Source organism: Astyanax mexicanus, chromosome 2 (assembly GCF_023375975.1).
Source record: "Astyanax mexicanus isolate ESR-SI-001 chromosome 2, AstMex3_surface, whole genome shotgun sequence".
Taxonomy (NCBI): domain Eukaryota; kingdom Metazoa; phylum Chordata; class Actinopteri; order Characiformes; family Acestrorhamphidae; genus Astyanax; species Astyanax mexicanus.
In genome coordinates, this window is record NC_064409.1 from 62,227,050 (window position 1) to 62,252,957 (window position 25,908).

The 25,908-nt window shown below is 37.9% G+C and overlaps 1 protein-coding gene across 3 annotated transcripts; it reads left to right on the forward strand.

The window, feature by feature from the left end:
• The first annotated feature begins 1,384 nt into the window (after window positions 1-1,384).
• On the forward strand, window positions 1,385-10,491 carry kras (v-Ki-ras2 Kirsten rat sarcoma viral oncogene homolog). Of its 3 annotated transcripts, none has more exons than XM_007228118.4 (6): window positions 1,385-1,809; window positions 4,578-4,695; window positions 6,201-6,379; window positions 6,577-6,736; window positions 8,389-8,513; window positions 8,878-9,012. In XM_007228118.4, exons 2-5 carry the CDS (start codon window positions 4,585-4,587, stop codon window positions 8,506-8,508), a joined length of 570 nt encoding a protein of 189 aa, XP_007228180.1. In that variant the 5' UTR covers window positions 1,385-1,809; window positions 4,578-4,584; the 3' UTR covers window positions 8,509-8,513; window positions 8,878-9,012. The 3 variants fall into 3 exon arrangements, with proteins under 3 accessions (XP_007228180.1, XP_007228182.1, XP_007228179.1); XM_007228117.4 differs by lacking the exon at window positions 1,385-1,809 and adding an exon at window positions 1,816-2,145; XM_007228120.3 differs by lacking the exon at window positions 8,389-8,513 and having other exon boundaries at window positions 1,388-1,809; window positions 8,878-10,491.
• The last annotated feature ends 15,417 nt before the right edge of the window (window positions 10,492-25,908 follow it).

Below are 25,908 nucleotides of genomic sequence, written 5' to 3' on the forward strand. Positions count from 1 at the left end.
AATGACAAATCCTATATAAAACCTCTGTACATTGACAGTTACGATTTTTTTTTTTTCATTTTACTGTAAAGCTGCCTTTATTAAAGATGCTTTTTTGCATGACAACACCTATTTACTGTTAACTTTCCGATGAATAATACGTTATATTTAAAATGAAGATATATTCGATTATGCTTTAACTAGATTTACGTGAATGCTTATACTGACACCCTGTGCCTCATACAGGAACTGCTATGGGTGCTTAAAATAATAATAATAATAATAATAATAATAATAATAATAATAATAATAATAATAATAATAATAATAATAATAATAATAATAATATTTTTGTTTTATATTTTGTTATTTAAAATAGTTAAAATGGATCAACGCGGATGGTGAATATTTATATTTTATGCCCGAGGAGAGACTACCAGCTACACATGGTCTATTACATAAAGAAACTTCAACGGAGTAAACAATAAGAGTATTTCCAGAAGCTTCTCTCAGTGTTCAGTCCTAAGGAGCAGCACGGATTCCTCAGACTGACTAGAGACATCCCCGTCAGCCCAGTTGTTTTTCAGGCAGCTGGAAATAGCTCATCCACTAATTTTGAAAAAATGTAAGCATCATCTGTCCGACTAATAAACATGTGGGAGGGGCAGGTTTCGGCCCAGTGCGTTTTTTTTGTGAAAACGAATGTAGTACACGATTGAATATATATTCAATCTATATTCAATATATATAAGTGCATGCATATAATAGTGTACCCAAGACAGAAATAATAATATTGCTAGAATGATAATATAGTTACACAAATATTTAATATTTTAAAAAAGAATATACACACACGCTTTAACAGATTTAATAGAGTGTAGTTTGTTTGTTGTTGTTTCGAAGATGAATTTATAGTTTAATATAATGTTCCATCTGTTTTACAAAGGCAACAAAACTATTTCACCTGAAATGATATTTTATCTAAAAAAAAAACTTGACAAGTATGTTTATATTTATATTATTCACTAAAATGCTAAAAATCTACTAATTAATATATGCTCCCAAAATAAAAAAAAAACACTACTTTACCAGTTCTATGAGTGATATAATGAACCTGCCAAAATTGTTTAACACTTTAACAATGCCAAATTACTAACTATTAAGCTGGATATATTTGATGTATTCATTTATATGGCACATCTTAAATTTTATTAGTAATCAGATATATTTAAGAAACCACATGAGGCAGAGTAACAACACTATTTTAGAACAACCCAGTTGCGGTACACGCATTGGTCCCACGGCCTCGTGATCGATAGCGCGTTCAGCCAATCAGATTCATGCATGGGGGCTGACGTCTGTCCAAGACGTCCCCGGTTATATTTAGGGCCTATTTAAGCTCGGCTACACTCAGCGTCCCGCTGCTTACAATGGTGCTTGTCAAAAGCCGGTTACAACACTGTGCTGACTTTTCGCTTTGCTTCGTTTGGTTAGGCTGCACCGACAAGCCTGCAGTGATTTAAAGGGGGTTGTCTGTAAAAGCTCTGAAAAGCTATTTTTAAAAGTTAGTATGAACCGATGACGCCCTGTCGAGCTGCATTGTTCTGCATCGCCTGTTATTGAAGGGATATCGATCTGGTCACAGTGTGCCCTTAAGGCAGCAGCAGCGTGCAGAATGAAAGATGCAAGCTGAGGCTTGGAATTAGTAGTAGTAGCAGGTCGAGAGGGCTGCGCAGCTCATGTACACGTTTTAGGCTTGTCGTCCAGCCTTTAGGAAGTACCGAAACGAGCCAGGAAAGCCCGCCCGTGCTGTGGTGCACTGCTCCCTGGGTAAGTGATCTTAGCGCTGGGCTGCGCTCAGCCACACCGTATCCGCCCATATTTTGTGTGTGAAGCTCAGTCGAGAGCAGGGAGCGAGCGAGCGAGCGAACAGGCCGAGGAATAAAACACCACAGTCCCCGCTGCGGAAAATAGGCTCGGGTAGGCGGTTAGTGAGCTAGTCAGCTTCACAGGCGCAGCATCGAGATAAACTAGCTAGCTAGTTAACTACCTAACCTCGAAGCAATGACCGGCTCGGGTCTGAGGAGCGGACTGTAGGCTGTGGGCTCGAACGCTGGGCTAATATTATTCGTGGACGCGGAACTCGGCTAAGCTAAAACACTGAAGGTAGGTACTAGCTACAGAAACGCTAAACAAAAAACAGTAACGGCTAATTACAGTGTGCACGACCGAACTCGAGCCTGTTGTGTTTAGTGCTGTAAATGCTAACTCTCAAGCTATTGTTTTTGGTAAACTAGCTAAGCTAGCTCAGCTGTTGAGGCTGTAGGTTAGCTTAGCCACCTAGCTAGTTAACTAGCCAAGCTGGCTAGCTGGTTAGCTTAGCTACCGTCCATAGCTACCCGAGAACGCCCCAGTCAGTCAGTCAGGCCCTGTTTGACCAGTGTACCGTTTATCGGGCCTATTTTCGGACAGTTTGAGGCTAAATTCTTAAATAAAAAAATATAAGTGAATTGGCAGTACGTCAAGTTTTTTCTATTTCTGTATCATCTTAAAAAATGCATTTTCACCTTGTTGGCTTTTAAATTGAAAATGGTGTAATCCAAACTGATTGTTACAATATGCAGATTGTGAGAAGCAAAAAAAAAAAGCTTTACTATACTAAATGAATAAAATGAAATAATGAGGTTTTACTCTCAATTTCAGATTTCAAATTAAGCCTCGAATAGTCAAAAAATGGATACACTTATAAACTCTTAGTTAAACGTAACACACAAACCTTATTTCTTAATAGATCCTCTAAGTTATTCCTAACAAAGTCAAAGATATGCACTTTTTTACTTAAGTTTTACCTTTGTCATATTTTCCCTTTCTGTTTAGTGGAGCTAAAAGGTTTATACGTTTATTTGTTACATTTGATTTAACAGAGTTTTGGAATGAGGGAAAGATTATGCTTATTAGTTTCTCAGCCTTTAAAAATTGTGTTCCTAATAATAATTCAGTGTTTTCCTTTTGTCTCAAATCTAATTGGAGACAGTCGAATGATTCTTTAGAACTCTTGGTGATTTTAGGAAAGTTCTTCATTCACAAATGTTGCGCGATTAAACGTAAAGGCCCAGATTAAAGCTGTAGTTACTTTCAATGTTCTGAGATTGTATCTGCCAGAGACTTAATTTAACTTTATTTATTAATGAATTGATTTTTCTGTTTTTCCATTGCTGTTTGTGTTCTTTTACTGCGTCTAATGCTTTAGAATGGACTTAACGTGATATCCGTATGCCTTTCTTGAAAACAAAATTTGTTCTTGCTTTAGGAACATTGCCATGCATCTGTATGATGGATGATGGTGAAACAACCAAAAGCTTCTGACTAGCTAGATAAAGAACCCTTAACATACCCCTTGTTTTCTTTTTCTTTGTTTTTGACAGTTGTTTTCTATTGTCTTCTGAAAGTGGCCACAAAAGTGGTTGGTGGTGTGTTGGGTTTATGTTCTTCTCTGGTTAGCCATCTTTGTTTGTAGGACTTTGCTGGTTTTTAAGTGTTGCTTAAAATCGTAGCCATTGTCATTCAAGAGTTAAAAACGAAGGCCTGGTCTCCAAATGATGACCTGTGTGCATTGTAGTCTGATCACAACAGACACTGTCTATTTCCCATAATCTTGTGTGGAAGTGTGGAATTATTTAATGGATGATTGACAAACATGATGACTCTCCAGATACAGATAGGATTAGGCCTGTGTTTGAGACAGTTTAAACCAGTCAGTGCTGCTTTCTCTTTTTAAGAGTCCAGTGGAAAATCATATTGATATAGTATTAGTTTTAACCTGTACGTAAAAATATAGAACTTTCGATAAAGGCGTACATTATTCTTAAACCAAGGTTCTTGGCTCAGTCTGGATTGAAGGAATGGCTCACCCAAGTGTCAAATTTACACTTTTACCCTTAAGTGTAGTCAATCAGCTGTGACTTGTTTGGTGTGTACAGTAAGCCTTTTCTATTAATGTATACATCAAATTGTGCACTAAAATTAGCAACTACATTTTTCTGCCACCCATAAGTCCAGACTGATTAATTACATTTGGAGTAAAGGTCAAATGGTATAAATATTTTTTTTTCTTTTTTGCTGGTGACTCCCAAATGTGCTGTAGACAGTGTGGTGTGACTAGTTTTTTTAGTCCAGACCTCTGTTTGCGTTGGTGTGACTCACACACAGTAAAAAATCACCTGTGTGGGAACTACTCGATGATTTAAGCCGTCCTTTCTCGACTGAAATTCAAGTACTGTAATTATGATTGCTGAAGTCATTGGACACCTTTCAGTGAGCGTTGTGCTGTGGTAAACTGTGCATGTGATTCAGCACAGCTCAGCATTTTAAGTTTATAATGGAAAGGAAAGACATAATGTAGTGAAGAAGTTACAAAAGCTGGTCTGTTTTCAGAGGCTCCTGAAGGTAGCTCACTGTAAACACTTAAATTGAACATAAGTACCAGTTTAAAAAATTAAGAAATTGGTAACCATGTAATGTGGGGTCTAAAGCATTGCTTTTTGGTGGTAAATCTGAATGTTACTGACTATAGTTTTTGTGTACTTTGTTCATTTCAGGTGAAGAATGACTGAGTATAAATTGGTGGTGGTGGGTGCTGGAGGTGTGGGCAAGAGCGCTCTTACCATCCAGCTCATCCAGAACCACTTTGTGGATGAATACGACCCAACTATAGAGGTAAATTGTGGTTAATTATGTAGTATACATTAAAAGTCATACCTTTCACAACCTTATATTGTCAAGATATATTTGTATAATGTAGGAAGATGATATTTATATTCTGCTGTAGGTCAGTACTCATTTTAATGGTCATTGCGTTGCTTGTGTGTAGATGTCATAGTTTATTACTTACATACTAGTCTAAATAGGAATTACAGAGCTTTGTGATATACTTTGTGGTTGTTGCTCGCTGAGATTCTGTGTTACCACTGTTCCCACCTCCAAATGCCATCATCCTACCCCAAAGAGAAAACAACTTAATAGAAAACATAATGGTGGTGTAAAAACTGAGCTGGTTTTTCTAGTTTCAGCCACCACTGGTTCCTTACTTCCTGGTCTAAGTATGCAGTAGCACGTGTCTGAGTAATTGATGTATTTTTTTAAGCACTAAGAAATAACCTGTTGCTCTCAGAGCACAAGTGTAATCTATTAATCTGTGCTTACACCTACTGGGAGATAATGTTTCACTGCGCCCTCGCCGTATTTTAGTGAGTATTCTATCAATGTTATTCATCGAAATTAATCTATTTAAGCTATGATGTTGCTGTGTTGGGATACTGTTGTGAAATGCTGTATACAGTCTTATAGGCTTCCTCAATTAGTGCGGGCAGTATCTAATGGTCTGGGATGTTGAGATTGACAGTATTTGAGGATGCAGCCTGTTAGACATGTCAATTTTCTATGCATTTATGAGCAAGTTATGCCTCTTAAGTTATTCCTATTATTAGTATAAGATTAAGTATAAAGGTTTTTTATATGCATTCTAGTTTATATTACAGTACAGTACAGTGCAGTGCATTGCATTTAGAGGACATAGAAGAAAAACATTTTAGAAGGGCAAAGGGTAATGGTGGGATGGAGAAGAAAAAAGGGGGATTATTTTATTGGGATTCATATTTAGCAGTTTTTGTAATACTGTGAATCATATATTCACCATTGATTTTATGTTTGTATTAATGTATTAATTTATTGTTAGATGGTTTCTTACAGCCCTTCCCTTTTAAGTAGTGTTCCAAATATTCTTTCAGCGACGTTAGCAAGAGAGGTCACTGTTTGGTAGACTAGGGTATAGAGAGCTATTGACAGTTCAATACTGTCCTGAAAAAATGGCAGCCAGAGAAGTGTCAAAGTAAAGTTAATTAATTTCCATGCTGTAAAAGGAATAGCATTTAAGATGTTGGCTTGATAAAATTCAATAAGATCAAGTTGCTAAAAAGACGTGTTAAATACCCCTGCTAAAATGAATAACAATATTTAAATATACAAGAAAATCTGCATTTTCTCGTGTGGTCATTCTTGACGCAGTAATTGTTACTCTCAATTTCTTGCATTCCATTAAATTAAACTAGAGATGTAAATTCTTACTTTATGTGGCATTGCTCAAAGAACCATGTAAGTCACTTATTTTTAAGTGTGTTGTAGTTTGTGATTAATATTTCCTCATACTCCTCATATCCATGTAGGATTCGTATAGAAAGCAGGTGGTGATTGACGGAGAGACCTGCCTACTGGACATCCTGGACACAGCAGGTCAGGAGGAGTACAGCGCCATGAGAGACCAGTACATGAGGACCGGAGAGGGCTTCCTCTGTGTCTTTGCAATCAATAACACAAAGTCATTTGAGGACATTCACCACTACAGGTGAGCACAATAAAGTTGAACAACAGGGCAACTGGATAGCATACAGGCATGTTCTTCTGTACTTCTGTGACCTTTTTCTGTATTGGCTGTTCAGGGTGAGTAACAGGAGAGAACCTGATTACTAGACTCCTCTTCTCTGACCCTCCCTCTGTTTACCCTGTTGTGTTTTTTGTGTGCGTGCGTGTGTGGTTTTGCAGAGAGCAGATTAAGAGAGTGAAAGACTCTGAGGACGTCCCCATGGTGCTGGTGGGAAATAAGTGTGACCTGCCGTCACGTACGGTGGATACTAAGCAGGCTCAGGATTTAGCACGCAGCTATGGAATTCCTTTCATCGAGACCTCAGCAAAAACGAGACAGGTACACAACACCTGCAAAATGTGCAAATATGACTCTTATGATGCAAAGCAGTTTCATAAATCAGTTGAAAAAAGGAGGAAAAACTCAATTAGCCAGAGCATGTTTAATAGGATTTAAACTAAGATCAGGCAATTAATGAGCAATTATTACTGCAGTCATTTTTAAATAGCTGCTGGCGCAAATCTATTTTTTCTTTCTGTGACTAAAATAGAACTGAAAGGGTTCAGTTATTCAGAGCTTAGGACAGGCAGATGCAGAGAAACAATATGGCAAGCCAGTTATGTGGGGGTACACAGTTATGTTTTGGTTAGCACTGCTATTCCTGAGTTACAATTTTTTTTTTTTTTACCAGTAATTACCAGTATAGTATTTTTTTTTAACCTCAGAAACCTGCGATTTCCAAAATAACTGATCTTGGAACAGAATTTGCTAAAAATAATTATCGCGATATTATGGATTATCATTATTTATATTTGTGCAGACCTAGCATTTTAACTGAAATGTTTGAAAGTGTTTAAGAATGATTAAGACAGTGTCATGGAAAATTAAGATTTTAAACTTGTTAATGTTTATACAGTTTTTCCCTTTTATCTTTTAAATGCGACTTACATCTGACATTTGATGGAACAGTTCTCGGATTAAAACTGATGTGCATGTGCAGAAGAGCAAAGTAGCATAGTAAATGATCTAGGGAGAATCCTTACTAGGGAGAATGTTCTACCAACAATCATGTCATGTTGAATTTAATTTGAATATTTTAATCATGCATGGGTGTTTTTGGTTTGCAGCTGGCTGTATTATTGGATACATTTTGACAGAATGCTGATTTTGTTTAATCTAAGGGGATATTTGTTTGCTGCGCCTGGTGTTTTGTTCTGTTTAAACAGTGCTACTCTGCTGAATGAGTCATTTCTCATTTATTTATTAGTTCCATTGCTAATCAGACACTGACTGTTGTATTTAAATCGTGACTGATACAACACCTGATCAGATTTTGGGTTTTCTTTAACTGAAAAGCCCTTTAGTGAAACCAGCAAGCGTTGTGGTGGTCAGAATTTTTAAGAAATACCTTTTAGGCTTTGTGGACATTTTTAAGGACCCCCTGCATAACAAGATGATTGAATTGGAATGGCTTCTTAAAAAAATCTCTTGAATCACTGAATATATTAGGGCAGGGATGGTGTTTGGGGAAATTGCTGATGCCGAGCGTATGTGGTAAACCTCTGTGTCTCTCTGCAGTGCTCAAATCACAACTCCTTACGGTGTTGCGGATATAATGCAACTACTGATTCAGTTTCTTTCAACCTCTGTTCCCAGTTATGCCACCTGACACCACGGAAATCTTATCACCTTACAAATTCTCTTTTCTGGCTGTATTGATGCTTTTGTAATTACTTGGGTGTTGCTTTGTGTTCGATTTGTCCATAAATCAACTTGGTCATCTGCTTGGATGTCACTGTAATTTAGTTGTATTAGTATTCTCTATTTTAAGGATTTATAATTTTTTTTTTTTAGTAATTTTTTTAGCTTTTAAAGAATGTTAACTGGCTTGCTATACTAGAACCCAAATCAGCCACCTGCTCCTTATTTCCAACACACTACCCCCCCAAAACATCCCCTAACGTTGAAGGGAGTTGTGTTTTGCGCTACAGAGAGTGGAGGATGCCTTTTACACTCTGGTCCGGGAGATCAGGCAATACCGTCTGAAAAAACTCAGCAAAGAAGAAAAGACGCCACGCTGCATCCCACTTAAAAAATGTGTTGTGATGTAGGACGGGTAAGTTTGGGCCAAGCTGGCACCGCCTCTTGCCCTGCTAAGGGCTTCTCCAGCTTCTTGCTGCTGGTACACACCTTACCTCCACCAATCAATGGGGCTGTGCTGGGGAGAAAGGTAGAACCTGCCCGAGTAAGCTGATCTGAGAAAAGCTGTTTATTCATTTGACTTTATTTAATTAAATAAATTCAAACTTAGAATTTAAGCTGGTTCTGGATCAGTGTAGCTGGGCAACTTCTGCCTGGAGCAACAGGCAGTGGCTCCTGTAGCTCTGCGGTTTGATTATTTTTCTTCTTTCGGTGAATGTTTGTAGCAGAAGTGCCGTCCGTGTGTACTTGTATTAACTTGATTTTTTTCTGTTTTTAAGGGTGTTGACGACGCCTTTTACACATTAGTCCGAGAAATTCGAAAGCACAAGGAGAAGATGAGCAAGGAAGGCAAGAAGAAAAAAAAGAAGTCCAAGACAAAGTGTATACTAATGTGAATAATGCCTCCATTTCAGTATCGACTCTGAACAGCTGAAATATGAAAGAACTGCATTTTGTACATTACACTAAATTATTAGCCTCTTCAACATACAGAACGGATCGCGGTTTTCATACATTTGCTCTCTACAAACAAATAAGCTTTTTCTTGTCTGGTGCCAGTTGCCCCAAAGTGTTGGTCCTGCATTGTTGTTGACTGTACAAGTTGTGAAATTATTTTTTTATTAGTTTTTTTGCTTTTCTTTTGTTGTTTGTGAATATTAGGTGTTTTTTTTTTTCTTCCCTAAATTGCTCCAATCCAGCAGATTAATCGTATTTAGCAGAATATGCATAAATAGGCAACACACAAATATGTGCCTCTTAATTTTAAAAGTGAATATTTGGATGTATGATTTAGGGCCATAGCGCAAACAAGTGCATGCAGTGCAAGGAATGCATTGAACTATTGCTTTTAATCGTTGTACTGATATTAACGGCAACAAGGCAGTGATTTGGAAAATTTTTGTAATGTATTTAATGGTTTGCACAACTTTTCAAATTTGAAAGTGTCAGGCATATTGAAGCGTCTTAAAGTAGGACCAACGCTGTTTGGGGTGTTTTTTAATTTTTTTTTATTATAATATAGCTCCACCACTGTGTAACACAAGCATGCAGGCTTCCATTCTAGTCTATTTACAGATCCATGTCAGCCTTTAAAAGTGTGTCGGTTGTAAGCTCTAAACTTTGATTTTTTTCAATTGCATGCTGTTCTTTTCTGTAATCTCCTCGAGAAAAGCAAAGAGTTTTAAAATACTGTGTTAAACAGCCAATGTTGTGTAAGTGGGGTAGTTTTAGCCCGTGCGCCCTTTAACATGTCTACATTGCATTCTTTCACAGCATTTATTATTTACCGTCTTTTCAAGTTTATTGTTCTGGTTTTAATGTTGAGTTTAGAGACTAACAGTACTAGACACACTAAAAGAAGTGGTGTTGGAGTAAAGAAAAAATGGTCTGAAACATGGGTTTCTGCAGCATAGAGCTAAGGTTTGTGATATATGCTTCAAAAGGTTCTTTGTCTGATGCTGTAGATGAACCACTTTTGGTTCCAAGAAGAAGCATAGTAGTTTAAGGACCTGTCCACACACATCTGAATATTTAAAAAAAAAAAAAAAAGATGTATCTGTTTTAGCTTCCTGTCCATATTCAAACTGCTTTTGACCTAATTTGTGGTCTCTAAAAATGGAATTCGAATCTCAATTAGTGTTTGTCAAAATTCATAAATATTATTGAACACCTGTATGCTACTGTTTTTTACACACACACGGCTTTGTTTTGATTTAGAGTTTGTGACATGCATACTACACTACATGTACAGAAATAATTTTATAAGTAAATGTGAGAATTTTAATACACAGATATGTGTGGACATAATCTTAGACTGTAGAGTTTCTAATGTTTAAAACCAGTGGAGGCCTATGTTTCCTCTCCTCTCCTTTTTTTTTTTTTTTTTTTTTTAAGATGTTGACATAAAATGCACTCATTTGCACCCAGCCAAAATATTTTCTAGATGGAGTTTTCTTTCTCTGCAAAGGATATTAGGATGTCAAAGTGGGCAACTAACCATTATAAACATTATTCTGAATATTATCCATGAACTGATGCAAATATGCAGAGGGGAGGGGAGGTCAACAAATGGATCAACCAAATGCCTTGTCTAAGGGCTGATATTTAGACTGGCTGTGCTGATGCCCTTCAGATTCTTATTGTTTGTGTTTCTCATCACGTGCATGTTTTCTGAGGCCAAGCAGAAACGTGGGTGAATGAGTGAAAGAATGCAGCGTGGTCTGAGTCTTTCCAGAATAAGTTTTGCAGGACTGCCTTTTGTGGTTCATTTAAAACTGAATGGCTGTTGTGAACATTTAATGGCAATACTTACCTTAAAAAATAGTAACATTTCTGACGCAAGAGATGTTAAAAAAAATCATACAAAAACAATGTTGCCTTCTTTTTTTATTCTTTATTTTGTACCATGGGTCCTTAATCATAGTTTTTTTTTTCATTTGCAGCCATTATATATTACTCAATTTAATTTGTTTGAATTATTGCTAATGCTGCATCTCAAGGAGGCTAACATACAAACTGAAAACACAAATCAGGATCAACATTATTATGCAATGTTAATGCAGGTATTGGGTATTTTGAGCTGTTTGGTTGCCTCTTCTTTTAAAATAAGGTAACCTTATAGCACTCTGGTTAGCAGTAGAATATGTGGAAATGTTTTTTCTTTCTCTCTATCTCGCTCTTTTTTCATTCTCTCACCCCTTCCCCATCTTTGGTGTGCCAATAGCAAAACGTATTTTAACAACCTTTGTACAGTTGTGATACTGAAAGATGGATATTTTGTAAATTGTGCTTTTTTTTGTTTGTTTAAATGAATGTCACTTTATGAGAGTTTAGAGATGCACTCTGTTAGTGACTGGTGTATGTATGTGTGTGTGTAAGGGAGAGTGTGAAGATGTGAATGTGAGAGAAATGAGTGTGTGTGTGTGTGCGTGCGTGCGTGCATGCGTGCAAGGTGCATTTGTGAGTAAATGACCACTGTTCTGACCCCATAATGAATTACACTCAGCGTGGTGATTCCCAAATCAAATTATTCTTCTTTTTCTTTTTTTGGCCATTGTTTTCATCACTCCTATTTAATGTATAATAAAGTGAGAAAGATCTGGTCAATGTGCTTGTGCATTTTGTCTGTCTCTTTTTAGAAAAGGAATAGTTTTCTATCAGCCTGTTAAAAAGCAGTTAGAATTTTAGGGTCCGTGTTCCCGGGAGGGATTAAACGTAGTCGTGGACTACACAACATATTACAGGTGCTGGTCAACGAATTAGAATAATTTGAAATAGTGCAATCATGAAATTCTTTGAATGCATTTTTTGTGCAGAAAGCAAATCAGGTGTTCACCGCACCTGTCCTACTCGTTAGACTAATCACAGAACTCGTTACCTGGAAAAAAGTTGGCTCAGCTGAGCTTTCCAAAAGGCCCATTTAGGCCATTTAACTGTGACACTGTTGTTTTATTGAATTAGAATAATGGAGAAACCGTTTCATTGAATTAGAATAAATGCTCGAATTTTTGTTTTCTGTGAAGAGTGTTCACTGTGCAGTATAAAGTCAGGGTTGAGTAGAATTTCTAAGTTGTAAAATCAATCATGGGTAAGCAGCGCGACCTCTCAACCGGAATAGTGGCTCAAATTCAAGCCCTTCGCCAACAAGGCTTGACCCAAACTAAAATTGCTGAGCAGCTCGGCATCAGCCAGTCTTCCGTCTGCAAAGCTCTCAAGAAAAACTGCAGCAAGCGCACCAACTGTTCCGGCGTCCGAAAAACTTCTGCTCGCGACAACAAGCAGCTGAGAAAGATCGCAGTCAGCAACCGGTTCAAGTCCACTTCCGAGCTCACCGACTTGTGGAACAAGCAGACCGGCGCTGACGTCTCCAGATCAACCACTTACCGTCGTCTGCGCGAACTCGGCTTCAAATCTCGCGTTCCAGCAGTAAAACCGATGCTGAACAAGAAACAAATGGAGAAACTGCTGAAGACTGGCAGAAAGTGGTCTTCAGTGACGAATCACGCTTCTGCATCTCCTTCGGTGACCAAGGTCCTCGTGTCTGGTGTCGTGGTGGCGAAACCTACAACCACGAGTGCGTGAAAAGATCCGTCAAGTTTCCCCAGAGTGTTATGGTCTGGGGATGCATGTCCGCTCGAGGTGTAGGGAAACTCTGCTTCCTCAAGAAGACTGTCAATGCTGCCGTATATCAAGATGTTCTGGAAACGTTCCTGATTCCGACTGTTGAGGAACAGTTCGGCGAAGAAGACTTCATATTTCAACAGGATCTTGCACCGGCCCATGCGGCACAGTCGACCAAAGATTGGTTCACTAAAAAACAGCTTGAAGTTTTGGCATGGCCGGCCAACTCGCCTGACCTCAATGTCATTGAAAACCTTTGGGCCATCGTCAAGCGGAAAATTCGCAACAGAAAGCCTACTATGCTGGACCAACTGAAGCAGAACATCGCCACTGCCTGGGAAGCTGTGAGTGCGGAAACTTGCGACAAGCTGGTCAAATCGATGCCGCGGAGACTTCAGGCAGTCATACAAGCCAAGGGGGCAGCCACAAAATACTGAGAAAGTGATGATTGTAATTATAATAAAAATTATTCTAATTCAATGAAACGGTTTCTCCATTATTCTAAGTCAATAAAACAACAGTGTCACAGTTAAATGGCCTAAATGGGCCTTTTGGAAAGCTCAGCTGAGCAAATTTTTTTCCAGGTAACGAGTTCTGTGATTAGTCTAACGAGTAGGACAGGTGCGGTGAACACCTGATTTGCTTTCTGCACAAAAAATGCATTCAAAGAATTTCATGATTGCACTATTTCAAATTATTCTAATTCGTTGACCAGCACCTGTAAATGGAGATTTTGTATTAAAATGAAAAATGCAGTCTATGACCAGGCTTGATATCTAAATAGGAAAATTGAGTATATTTTTGGCACCTGTGTTTCTGGTGAAGCCCAGCAGAGAGCGCTCTTCTCCCATGATATCAGCCCATCACACTCCCACATCTCCTCCATTGGATTAGAACTACACACCCTCATGAAAATTCTCACTGATTTAATCTACGGCACTGTATCATCCCTCAAAGGTTGGAGGCCTAATTGAATAGACCATCTGAAATTAAATTTTGTCTTGTATTGGATTTAGAGCCCAGCTTTATATCTGGTGGGGAGATAAATAGACACTGTTCAAGATTAGCTTAGCATCAGCTAAAACCACATTTTATTTATTCCACCTGATGGAACCTAGTTTCATTAATAACAAAGGCTTGAGCTGGAGACTGTAAGGAGAGCGGCAGGAGCATGTGGTAAGTTGGATGTCATGGTAAAATTAGGATGATGGATGGTGTAATTTTGTAGTATTTGGTGCAATATTTTCATCTGGTTCTGGCTTAACTGCAGATAGATCAGCTGGTCCTGGATTCTTCAGGTGGGCCTGTAGTAACCACTGTATACATAGTAAACCAGTTTTATAAGAATTAGGGTGACCACACTGTTTTTACTGTCCTGACATTTGGTTGGTCTATTACAAATTCTTTGCACTGTTTATAGTGACATTGTTCTGTTTTTAAAATACATTTTAATTTTCAAAAATTATTTTAATTACCTTGATATTTTTCCACAATGAGGTGGGCAGGTTAAGATTTACTTTATCTATGTATAGAGACAATATGATAAACATTAAGGGAAAGTAATATTTTTAAATATTTTTAATTGGAATGAACTTCCACTGGATGTCAGAACAGCAGAGTCACTCACGGTCTTCAAACGTCGACTGAAGACACATCTTTTCAAAGAGTTCCTAAACTAATAAAAAAAAAAAAAAAAAAAAAAAGGTTCCTAGGGTTCTTAACATGATTAAGCTCTATGTATCTCTTGATCCTAGTCTACAAACTAGCTTTGGATATCTTAAGTAACTTTGAAGCACTGTTGTAAGTCGCTCTGGATAAGGGCGTCTGCTAAATACCATAAATGTAAATGTAAATGTAAATGTTAATTGATGAACATGCAGCAAGTGTCTTCAGCTCCTTGAAAAGAAAACAATATGAAGGTTGTGATATCACTGATATCAAAAGAGATTTTTAGATTTTTAAAGAGATTTTTATGTGATGGTGACATGTTTATGTGATGGTGAAAATTCTTGCACATGTTTAAATAGCTATAAATATTAATGAAAACAGCTAAATTAATACATTTTAAAAGTTAATAACACTGATTTTATTTTAACACCGCTGTAAATATATATACTAATAGAAGCATAGATAAAATAAAGACAGATAAATGGCATATACATGCATTAATCAGAAGCATGGCTACCGATTCAGGTGTTATATATAAATGTAATTTCCAGGGGGAATTGTAATACAGAGAGTGAGTTCGAATCAGAAATATATGGTATGTAATCCTTTAGTTTTAACAGTATAACCTTAGGAAAAACTGTGAGGAACCATTCTCCTTTTGTCTGACTATTGACAAATTAATAATAAAAATTCATCATACATCCACATATATCTAATATAATCAGGTAATTAACCACACCAGAAGTGGAGGCAATAGTCAAAAACACAGAGCAAGGCAGAAAGATGAAATTAGTATTGAGTGGAATTATAGATAACATACAACCTTATCAGAGTGTGGCTAATGACGCTAACAGGTCTGAATGTAAGCCTAACCAAGGGAGAGAGCCAGAAGGTAACATAGACATGGAGGTGCCCAGAAACACTGGCATCCACCAATTCCACTGTCAGCAAACCTGAGTAATCTCTGTCTATGAACTTTAAGCAGAATCCCATGTTAAGTAAAATACTGTGACTAGCATGTGAACGCAGACAAAGTCATATTGATTGTGTTTCAGGTATTAAGCTTGGTGGCGGTAGTATAATGCTCTAGGGCAGTTTTTCTGCCATTGAAAAGTAATAATCATGCAGAATGCCTCCTCAATCCGTCAGATCACATTCTGACCCAGAAAAGGAACAGTTTGAAGAAATCATTAAAAATTTCAACATTACCATGACATTTGTGTCCATGATCGGGGTATGTAAACTTCCAAGCACAGCTGCACTACATGATCTGCAATTCATGACTTCCTAATTAACACTGATAACCTCTGCTGTTTTTCGTTGTTTAATGGCTTGACACATTGGTGTTGATGGCGCTTGACACAAGTTTATTCCTCTCTGTTACTTGTGTTTGTGTTTAATAAACAAATGAGATTTGGAGTATTGTAAACTCCCCTCTAGCGTTTCCTCAATTATCATATAAACGAGGCTTCATGGATAAACTCGTGCGCACGTCCCTCGTTAACCTTTACCGGGAACAATGGAGCCCACCTCCTGCCAACGAGAGGGAAAGAGTGAGAGAAAGAAAGCCCGAGAAAGATAGAGGGTGATCCATTAAATTATGCAGAGAGGGGATTTTTCAGCGTGCCGTGTGCTCGGCCCTGGCGCGAGAGAATAGTAAGGGTAATAGAAGGCTGAGCAGTCAGTGCGAATCCCCGTCAGTCCCCCGAGGCCAGCTTAGGCCAGACTCTGTCAATCAAACTCTCTCCACTGCTGTAATCTGGGGATGGCACTGAGGAGCCTGCAGGTCCGATAAAAAACATTCTCCCTTCTCACACACACATACACACACCCCCCTGAAACCAATCCCGGCTCTCTGGTGGGCAGAGAGGGGCTAGAAACGGCAAATGTTCAAAAATTGATAACAGCCAGACTCACAGCAGCCGTGTAACCGAAACGAAGAAGCGCTCTCAACTCCAACTGTCGAAGACTCTTTTTCTCTCTCTGTCACTCTCTCTCTCTGTCACGCTCTCTCCCTCTTTCTTGCTACATCTTTCTGTCTGTAAAATAAGAGTATGTATTATATTTTCTGTACTAACTCATAAAATATTTATAATGTTTCATCAGATATTAAGGACATATGCTTAAGCATAAAGTGTAACCATTGGCATTTCATAACAACAGTACTTCAGCCAGTATGTCCTTCTTTGAGTTTATCCCGCTCACTGTCCATTCTCCGGTCTTGTGTAGCCTAGCTTCCTTCTACAAAGCTCTGTAATCAGAGATAGAGTAAAATACAAGTAAAATCAGCAATATATTTGATAAGTGGTGACAGCTTAGAGCCCAGAAAGATCACAACATGGATGCAGAGCTGGCTAATTGTCTTCTGAACAGGTAAGCACTGATTTTTAAGGTAAGCTAACAAGAGCAAGATAATTTATCACAAGCACTAGTAAGGACAGGCATTTTAAACAAAACATTCAAGTACTTGCATTTTTCCATATTCAGTGGTCCGTGTGACTTTTTGTTTTCTCATCTGTTTTTAAATTCCTTCAGATTGTGACATAATGTGTTGCTTTTTGTGATCTACAGGTCTGGCAGTAATCAGGCCTAGTTGTGGCTAGTGAAAATGAACTCAGCTTTCCAAAAAGTGTGATTAATAACAGTTTATTTATGGTGAGGGCAAACACTTTTTCACACAGGGCTAGACTGGTAATAAATGAAATTACCATTTACCGTTTGTTTGATGATCTGAAAAATGTATGACTTGTGCTTGTTCATATAGGTTTAATGTCCTCACCGTGGCCCCCTGTGTGAGGTTCACATCTGGGGAGGAGGGGGCGGGGCAACAAGCCTCTTCAGTGTTTTAGAATTGGACAGTGGTAGCCTTTTTACACACGTGCTGTAATTTTAATACATGTAGTTCCCCTACTCTCTCTTTCTTTGTTTTCTGTTTAGATTCTTAGTCTGAATCTCTCCCTTTCTTAAATTGTCTCTGTCTGTCTCATTCTTTTTTCAGACGCTCTCTCTTTTGCTGTCTTTCTCAGTCCCCTACACTCTTTTTCTCTCTCTCTCGCTCTCTCTCTCTGCATCTGTCTTTTGCTATATCTTTCTGTGTCTTTAAATCCTCTACTCACCTTCTCTGGCCATTCAGGCTGTTTATGTGCAGACTGTCTTTTGCATGGTTTCCTCCAGGTCCTGACCTTGTTAGTCTAGGAAGAGTAAATGTTCAGTCACTAATGAGACATGCTTTTTCCCTCCATCCAAGCAGCTAAAGGTGCACCCAAACTTTGCGCTGGCCGGTAATGAGAAACCTGTACAGTCCAGAAGCTTCAAATGATGCAGGAAAGGATGCAGAAATAGACTTTATTGGGGATGCAGGGCAGACTATATACACATTCGCAGAATAGCAACACTCTGCATGTAGCAATGTGAGCAATTCTCCAGCCCATTACGCACAGATTACGTAGAAAGCATGGGCAGTAGTCTTACAAATAGCCCTGCCGGATGCTCTCATGAATGACTTACATATGGCTGAGTATGTTTTCTGTATGAACTTAAATGCCGTACGCAGCTTCTACTGGAAATCAAATATAATGCCATACACTCACTAAATACTTTATTAGCAACACTAATATAAGGAATACTAATAGTGGGTAGTGCCTTGTTTTGCTCTCAATAAAAAGTCCAAATACTTCATGCCATAAATCCCATGATCTGTTAAAATATTCCTTTAAAATTCTAGTCCATGTTGAAATGTTTGCTTTACGCATTTCCTTTATCTTCAAGCTCTATGCTCAGAATCTCCTATTCTATCACATCCTCATGTTTTTTATTGGATTAGGACCTGCATCATCACGCAGGCAGCATCTAATAGAACTGAATATGGTTTTCTGCTGTTGTAGCCCATCCACCTCAAGTTTGCACAATTTCCTGCTTACCACAGTTGTAAATAAAGCGTGGCCATTTTGCACAAGGCATTGACAAAAATCAGTCTTAACTGTACAGTAACAAAATTGGTAAATAATGTTTATTCTACATATACAGTTCGTTCACTTGTGATGCCACAGCTGATTTGTAACCACGAGTCTAAAAATGCCTTATTGGCTTCTATCTCCCTGGGTTGTGCTACTAGTCAGTTACTGTTCTCCTCCAAGCATGTTGAGCTGTCTAGAGACGTTGTGCAGCATCAGTTTATTTAAGTGTGTTAGAAACAGATATGATTCAGTTGGGTGTAAAATATAATAATTTCAATGTAATAATTTTTGCATAATTCACCCAACAGTAATGCAAATGATGAATTGGATGCTAATGATGATGATGATATTGGATCAGTAAAGTGATGTTGAAATACATATGCCAAAAATTGACACTCTACACACTTTGTTTATACTCACACACACCATCAGTTCAAATCGATAATTATTGTCAAACATAATTAAATCAAAGGTAAGTCAGGCAGGCTGTCACAGCAGTGGGGCTCAGTCACGCGCTCTGCTTTGTACTCCTCTACGCCACGCAAGTCAAGCTGAATAATTAATGAGTGTCATCTCGCTAGGGTTTTCCCTCTTTCAACCTTTGCCGCTTTGTTTGCCAGTTTAGCTTCAGATGCTTGGGGGAATTCACGACTGAGGAGGCCGTTAAATGTAGGTGTGTGTGAGTGTACGCATTCCTCCTTGTGGCATTCGCCTCTGCCTCTTCCTCATGCCCTGAGCGGTCTCAGACGGGTGATTCATAACAGATTCATCCCAGGCAGCAGGCGGGACACCCAGCCCTTTATTACCACATCCATCACTATCACTTCATCCGCTCAATGCTGCGGCCAGCCCCTGCTCCTCCTGCCTCCCTGACTGCCTCTCTGCCCCACGCTGGCCAGCTAATTTACATTACACACACACACACACACACACAAAGCCAAAGGCCATTCAGCCTTCAGGCAGCAAAGGCATTAGGTCTCTCTTACTCTCTTCTCGTTCCCTCTCTCGCTGTTTCTGCTCATTTCTCTCTCGCTGCCTCTCTGCCTTTTCTCTCTCCGATTTTCTCCTCCTCTCTTTATCGCTTGCAGCCTCTCTTTCTCTTCCTGCCTCCCTGTCTATTCTCTCTATCTGCATCTCTGTCTCTCCCTGCTTTTCTCTCAGTCTCTCTTCCTCTGTCTTTCCCCTTCTATCTTTCTTTGTCTGTCTGTACCTCTTTTTTTCCCTCTCTTTTCATCGTTCTTCCTCCTGCTGCCATTCTTTTTCTCTCTTTTCGCCTGTCTCTGTTTTTTCCTCTGCATCTTTTCGTGACCAGCTTTTCTCTCTCTCTCCCTCTCTCGCTCAATCTCTCTCTCTCTCTCTCAGACAGTGGTATTAGTTGTGTGATCACGTTCAGGTGAATCAGCTCATCCTCAGTGAGCGCTGCTCTGTTATTGGCCTCTCCTGCAGTCCCTGCAATCACACCAGCTCGTAGTGGGGTGCTAAAAGGCAGAAGCGCCGCAGAACTGAAGGCCTGTAGAACACAGGTGGCGTTTGGTGCCCTCTGACACTGTGCAGCAAATGGAGCTTTTCAGATCAAAACAGAGGCTGAATCATGAATTTGCATGAGCCACACTTTCCACCATATGATTAACTCAGTTAGCTCAGGGTGTAAGCAGAAGAGCATGCACTATCAAAAGGAAAAATCAAAAGGTATAAAGGCATCCTAATTTTGTACATATATGCCTTTGATTTTTCCCATAAGGAGAATAGACATTAGCACATATAGACTATAGTCTATATACAGTTTATGGACAAATGTATTGGGACACCTGCTTGTTGTTTTTTTTTTTTTTTTTCAGAAATAATTACTTTTACTGAAAAATGTATCTCTACTGTACAGACTACTTTCACATTACAAGCCTCATTCAGATTTTTAGTTTAGATCACATTTTTCTGTCATCCCAGCTGTCAGAGGACATTATAAGAACATTCAGCAACGTTTCTGAAAGGTTCCTGGATGGTTAGCCTGTAATGTTCCAAAAAAAAAAAAAATCCAGAAACATTCTAATATCATAAAAATGGTAGACCATTTTTATGCTATTAGATTTGTTAGATTATTAAATAGGTTTGTATTGCAACATTGCAAAACACTTTTCAAACAACATTCCCATTTTATGTAAATTGTATTTAAACAATTAATAGAAAAGACTGAATATATTTCTTGAATTTAAACAGATAAAAACAATATGTATATCAGCTAATGGTTCATCCTACATAGCTTGTTTTAACACGGTAAACACGCAGACTACAGGCCAATATACTTGGTTAGCGGCTAATGCTAATACTGCTTCAGCCTTAGTACTAGAGAACTAATCTGAAACTCCTTTATAATGCTGTACTTCAGCAGCGTGGCTTTACTGCTCCTTACAACCTGACTGGTAAAATTCATACATAAGGCACACCGGATTATAAAACGCCCTGACGATTTTTTGGGAAAATTGAAAGATTTTAAATTCTTATAGTGCGCAAAAGAAATGAGCCTTGCTCATATCAATATGTTCTGTGTTCTATGCTGTTCATAGGTTTCTCTGAGCTTTTAAGTGTAGAAGGATTATCTATGTTCACTATGTTATTCTCTAAATTATTTATTTATTGTAAATATTGTGACTGTCTTTGGATGGCGATGCTTCCTTGTTGCTAAGTTCAGGTTCAGCTTTGATGAGGTGCATTTGGTGCCTGAGGACCATTTATACCTGACGGAGATGACCGTTGAATACCACATTCATAGCTTTACATGGATGCATTTAGTTTAAAGTAGTGTAAACCTGATTCTCTGACACCTATTAATGGGAATACCTTATATACTGTATGTGCATATCTCATATATTTATAAACCATTGTATTGTGTTTTGAAGGAGAGGAATTTAGAGACTGGCTACAGTACCTCATATAACCTCTGCTTCATGTGTTAAACCATTTTTATTTTGACATTGCAAACTGGATTTAAGAGGAGAAAGGCTGTTTTCTAATTAAGACCTATGGGGAAGGGCTGTACTACACATCATACTGCAACCAGCTAGCAGAGGCCCTACACCTATACTGGCCTTAGTTTTGAGAAACTTCTGTGAGATTCCAGGGATGTTCTGCAAGCTCTGCTCTTACGAGGTCTATCCACAGAATTTAATGAACGAACTTTAAGGGACATTAAAACCTTCAGCTTTTGCCTTTGAGGTAGTCTATTGTAGATTTCGTGAAGCCATCCTGTTTTTAACATAACCTTTTGTTAGACAGATGGTGTCATGTTTGCGTCTAGAGCTGGAAATTAATTTTATTAATTCTTCTCTCACATATTAAATAGTCCTGGAAAACGGAGAGATGTTAATTTCATGAGAGATGGTGCCCTTTTTACTCCAAGCATTTCCCTAACAGGCTAATTCATGTCCAAGACCTGGGTCAAAGTTATATGAGTTCTCTAATTTCCTAGGATTCTTATACTTTTGCAAGGTACTCTTTTAAATTTTTTTTACTCTAAAATTGTACAAAACTAAAAACTGATATTGCTTATAATGTTGAACAGTGAATTTTGCCTTTAACTTTATGCCTTTTGGACATCATTTCATCTTCAACTTGCTTAACTATAATAAACAGTAATTTTTTGGGTGTCCAAACCTTTTTTGGTTTGGACTATTTGGTTTGGATAGTCTATCTCAATGTTAATCATATTCCAAATGAAAAAGTTGTTCATAAAAATGCATGTGATTTTTATGCATGCAGCAGTGCACCTCTGCTGATTTACTGGTGAATCTGTTCAGACCAGTGTCTGTACTGCACTCACTTACCAATAAGTGCTGAAGACTTGCTGCTGTCACTCTGTGGCTTATTAGCATTAACCCCTGAATACAGAATGATCTCTGTCCAGTCTACAGCTATATTTTGTTATTTCTGAATCTGCATGAGCGCAGTTAAATGTGTATGCTGGGAAGTGTTGGTGCAGGAGATTGGTGCAGTTAGGCTCCAGCTTCACTGTATTAATGCCACTCACTCTGCTCAGCGCCACCGGCTGAATGTATAAATTAGTGGACTGAGGATGTTTACCTGCGGCATGGCTGCTGGGGATGAAGCTAGTTTATGTGTGTGTGTGTGCTTGAGTGAGAGTGTGTGTGTGTGTGCCCGTGGGGGAAAACGATGCTTTTAATGCGAGCGACTGACTGTGGATTGGGGATGTTTGGGTAATACTGGTTACCTTAGCGACAAAGCGAACTGCAAATATAGAGGCGCACAAAACTGTTTTTGTTCTTTTGGAAGGGTCTCCGCACTTTAAGATCAGCTTGGGGTTGTTTTTTTCCTTAAGTGTGATCTCTGGAGTGGGTTTTTGAGTGTATATTAGGAGTGGGTGATATGGCCCTAAAATAATTTCACAATATTACAGAGTATTACAATAACAGTTACAATAATAGTTAATATGAAAAAACCCTGATTTAAAAAAAGGAGAAATGTGTGCTACTGCAACATAAAAACTATTGAAACAAAAAGGAAACATCTATTTACTGTAATTGTTTAAACATTCAGCAGGATCACAAAAGTCTGTACATTTATCTTTTTTTGTATATCTGTATTTATGTGTATAATGAAAAGTCATTCAATGGAAATGTCCATTTTTCTTTTTTTTGTGTTTACATATATTTATATAAAAATATGATAACACTATGATATCCTATGTTCATATATTATGTATTCATAACACATTATAATGATTGTCATAAGATAACATAATAACATAACATAATAACCTACATGTATTTATAGCGACATACAGTATACATGATTTCTTATTTTTGTTGCATGTTTGTCACTCTTATATGTTTCAGATCATCAAACAAATTTAAATATTAGTCAGACAACTTAAATAAGTTTTTTAATAAAGGTTTTCATTATTAAGGGAGAAAAAAAATCCAAACCTACATTGACCCTGTGTGAAAACATGTTTTCCCTTCCCAGTTAAGACATAACTGTGGTTTATCACACCTGAGTTCAATTTCTCTAGCCACACCCAGGCCTGATTACTGCCACATTTGTTCCCAATTCAGAAATCCCTTAAATATAAGTGGCCTGACAAAGTGAAGTATACCAAATTATACCCAAAAGCTAGATGCCAATATCCAAAGAAATTTTGGGAACAAACGAGAAAGAACGTAATTAGGATCTATTGGTCTGGAAAAGGTTATAAAGTTTTGGGTCTACAGTGAACTACAGTCAGAGACATTAATTATAAATGGCTAAAACTTGGAACAGTGGTAAACCTTCCCAGGACTGGCCTTCCCAACCAAAATTACCTCAAGAGTGCAGCGACAACTCATCCAAGAGATCACAAAAGACCCCACAACAACATCCAACGAACTGCAGGATGTTGTTAAACTGCAGAACTTTTGTAAAAATACTCTGTGGACTGATGAGACAAAAGTTACAATTTTTTGAAGGTGTGTGTGTCCTATTAAATCTGGTGTAAAAGTAACGCATTTCAGAAAAAGAACATCATACCTACAGTAAAATATGACGGTGGTAGTGTGATGGTCTGTGGCTGTTTTGCTGCTTAAGGACCTAAAAGATTTGCTGTGATAATTGGAATCATGAATTTCACTGTGTAATAAAAAAGTCCTGAATGATAATGACCATCTGTTCGTGACCTCAAGCTGAAATGGACTTGGATTCTGCAGCAGGACAATGATCAGAAAAATAGACCAGCAACTCCACCTCTGAATGGCTAGAAAAAAATAAAGTGAAGACTTTGGAGGGGCCTAATCAAATCCTAATTAAGTCCTGACCCGAATCCGATTGAGATGCTGTGGCATGACCTTAATAAGGCAGTTTATTCTGGAAAACCCTCCAATGTGGTGAAATTACTACAATTCTGTAAGAAAAGTGGACCAAAATTCTTCCACAGTGCTGTGAAAGACTTATTGGAAGTTACTGAATACGCTTGATTGCAGTTGTTGCTGCTAAGGGTGCCCCAACCAGTTATTAGGTTTAGGGGGCAAGCACTTTTTCACACAGGGACATGTAGGTTTTTTTTTTCACTTTAATAATGAAAACCTTAATTGAAAAACTGCATTTTGTGTTTACTTGTGTTGCCTGACTAATATTTAAATTGAAACATTTCAGAGTGACAAACATGCAAAAAAATAAGAAATGATGAAGGGGACAGACACTATTTTACACCACCATATAATAGTTTATAATAGTTTACAGAGTACAAGTTTGTGCCTTAGCACTCAACTATAGTTGTATTTTGTAATGTTTTTGTATTAAAAGAAACAGTAACACTTTCTGGGAAACTGACCAAATGTATGGTTGTTAATTTACATTACGTTATACTTGATGAACTTCAAAAATGACAACAAACAGAATAATGATGGCATGTGTGAAAAGTAATTGCCTCGGTAGGCCTTAATTGACTTGTCAATTAGGCAGGAATTGTAATTAGGAATTGTCAGCTGATGAGAACTGCAGAATGGAATTCATTCTCTTGATGTTCTTAAAGTCTGAAGGAAGGTTTATGTGTTTGTTGTTATATCCAATATATTTGGATCAAGTAGTTTTGGTTTCTTTTTAGTAGTTTGCGTCCGTCTTCTTAAGCGTGAAATTGATTAGTCTGTTTAAAGGTACTCTATTCAGGTCGGCATGTGTGCACACTTACACAAAGAGGAGATAGATTTCGACATAACACCAGTTATTTTTCTTCTTATATATTGTTTAATGCGTGATAGTTCAAGTATATCTTTCTTGAACTAAGTTGTGGGTCCTAATACAAAGCAAAAAATAAAAAAATATAAAAGTACTCTAACTGAACACAGTAAGCATTTTAAAGGAGTGATATCTGCTAAAGGGAGTGTTGCTAATTACTGATTACTAGGGTGTCCAAATTCTCATACATGCTGCAATTACTGTTTCTTTGTTGGGTATTTAAACCTACTGATATGTTATGGGTCAAATTGACCTGTTTTGAAGTTTGAAGATCTAGGAAAAATTGTTAAAAGTTTTTTTTCAGTATGAAACTTCTTCTGCTTGGCCTAATTATTGTAATCAACATATGATATGAAAATGGTTTATTTCACTTTCTTGCAACCAACTCCTGCAAAATCAAAAAATAAAACAAAATTGCAATGTTATGCTTAATGTTATGTAAAACTGTTGTGTTTTATATGTATTTCAAAAGTAATAAAGTAGTAAAACATAAAAAAATTGTTTTTTACGACAAATGAGTAAATTATCCTAATTGAACCATTACCTGTTAGAGGTAAGGAACATTGTTGTCCTAAATATTGATAGAACAATTAGCATTGGAGTTAGAAGTGGCTGGAGAGCCCAAACAACAGAAAAAATAGAGCAAACATTGTACAGTCAGAACAGCTCTGTCATGGAATAGCAGTATGTAATTTGATCACAGTCTCAGTGGATGGCTTGGGAATGGCCACACCTGTTTAAGTTGTGAGGTGTTATCTTGTGAATGAGGTTAAACACTGGCCAGCGAGCTCATGGCAAGGCGTTGTGAATTATTGGATTTGGAGCGAGAGAATAGCAAATTCTGTT

Bases quoted from the DNA above. Each gene is read 5' to 3' on its own strand.
- kras (XM_007228118.4), top strand. From the start codon at position 4,585: ATGACTGAGTATAAATTGGTGGTGGTGGGTGCTGGAGGTGTGGGCAAG. The intron at 4,696-6,200 runs GTAAATTGTGGT...ATATCCATGTAG, and splicing joins AATACGACCCAACTATAGAG to GATTCGTATAGAAAGCAGGT. The intron at 6,737-8,388 runs GTACACAACACC...TTTGCGCTACAG, and splicing joins CCTCAGCAAAAACGAGACAG to AGAGTGGAGGATGCCTTTTA.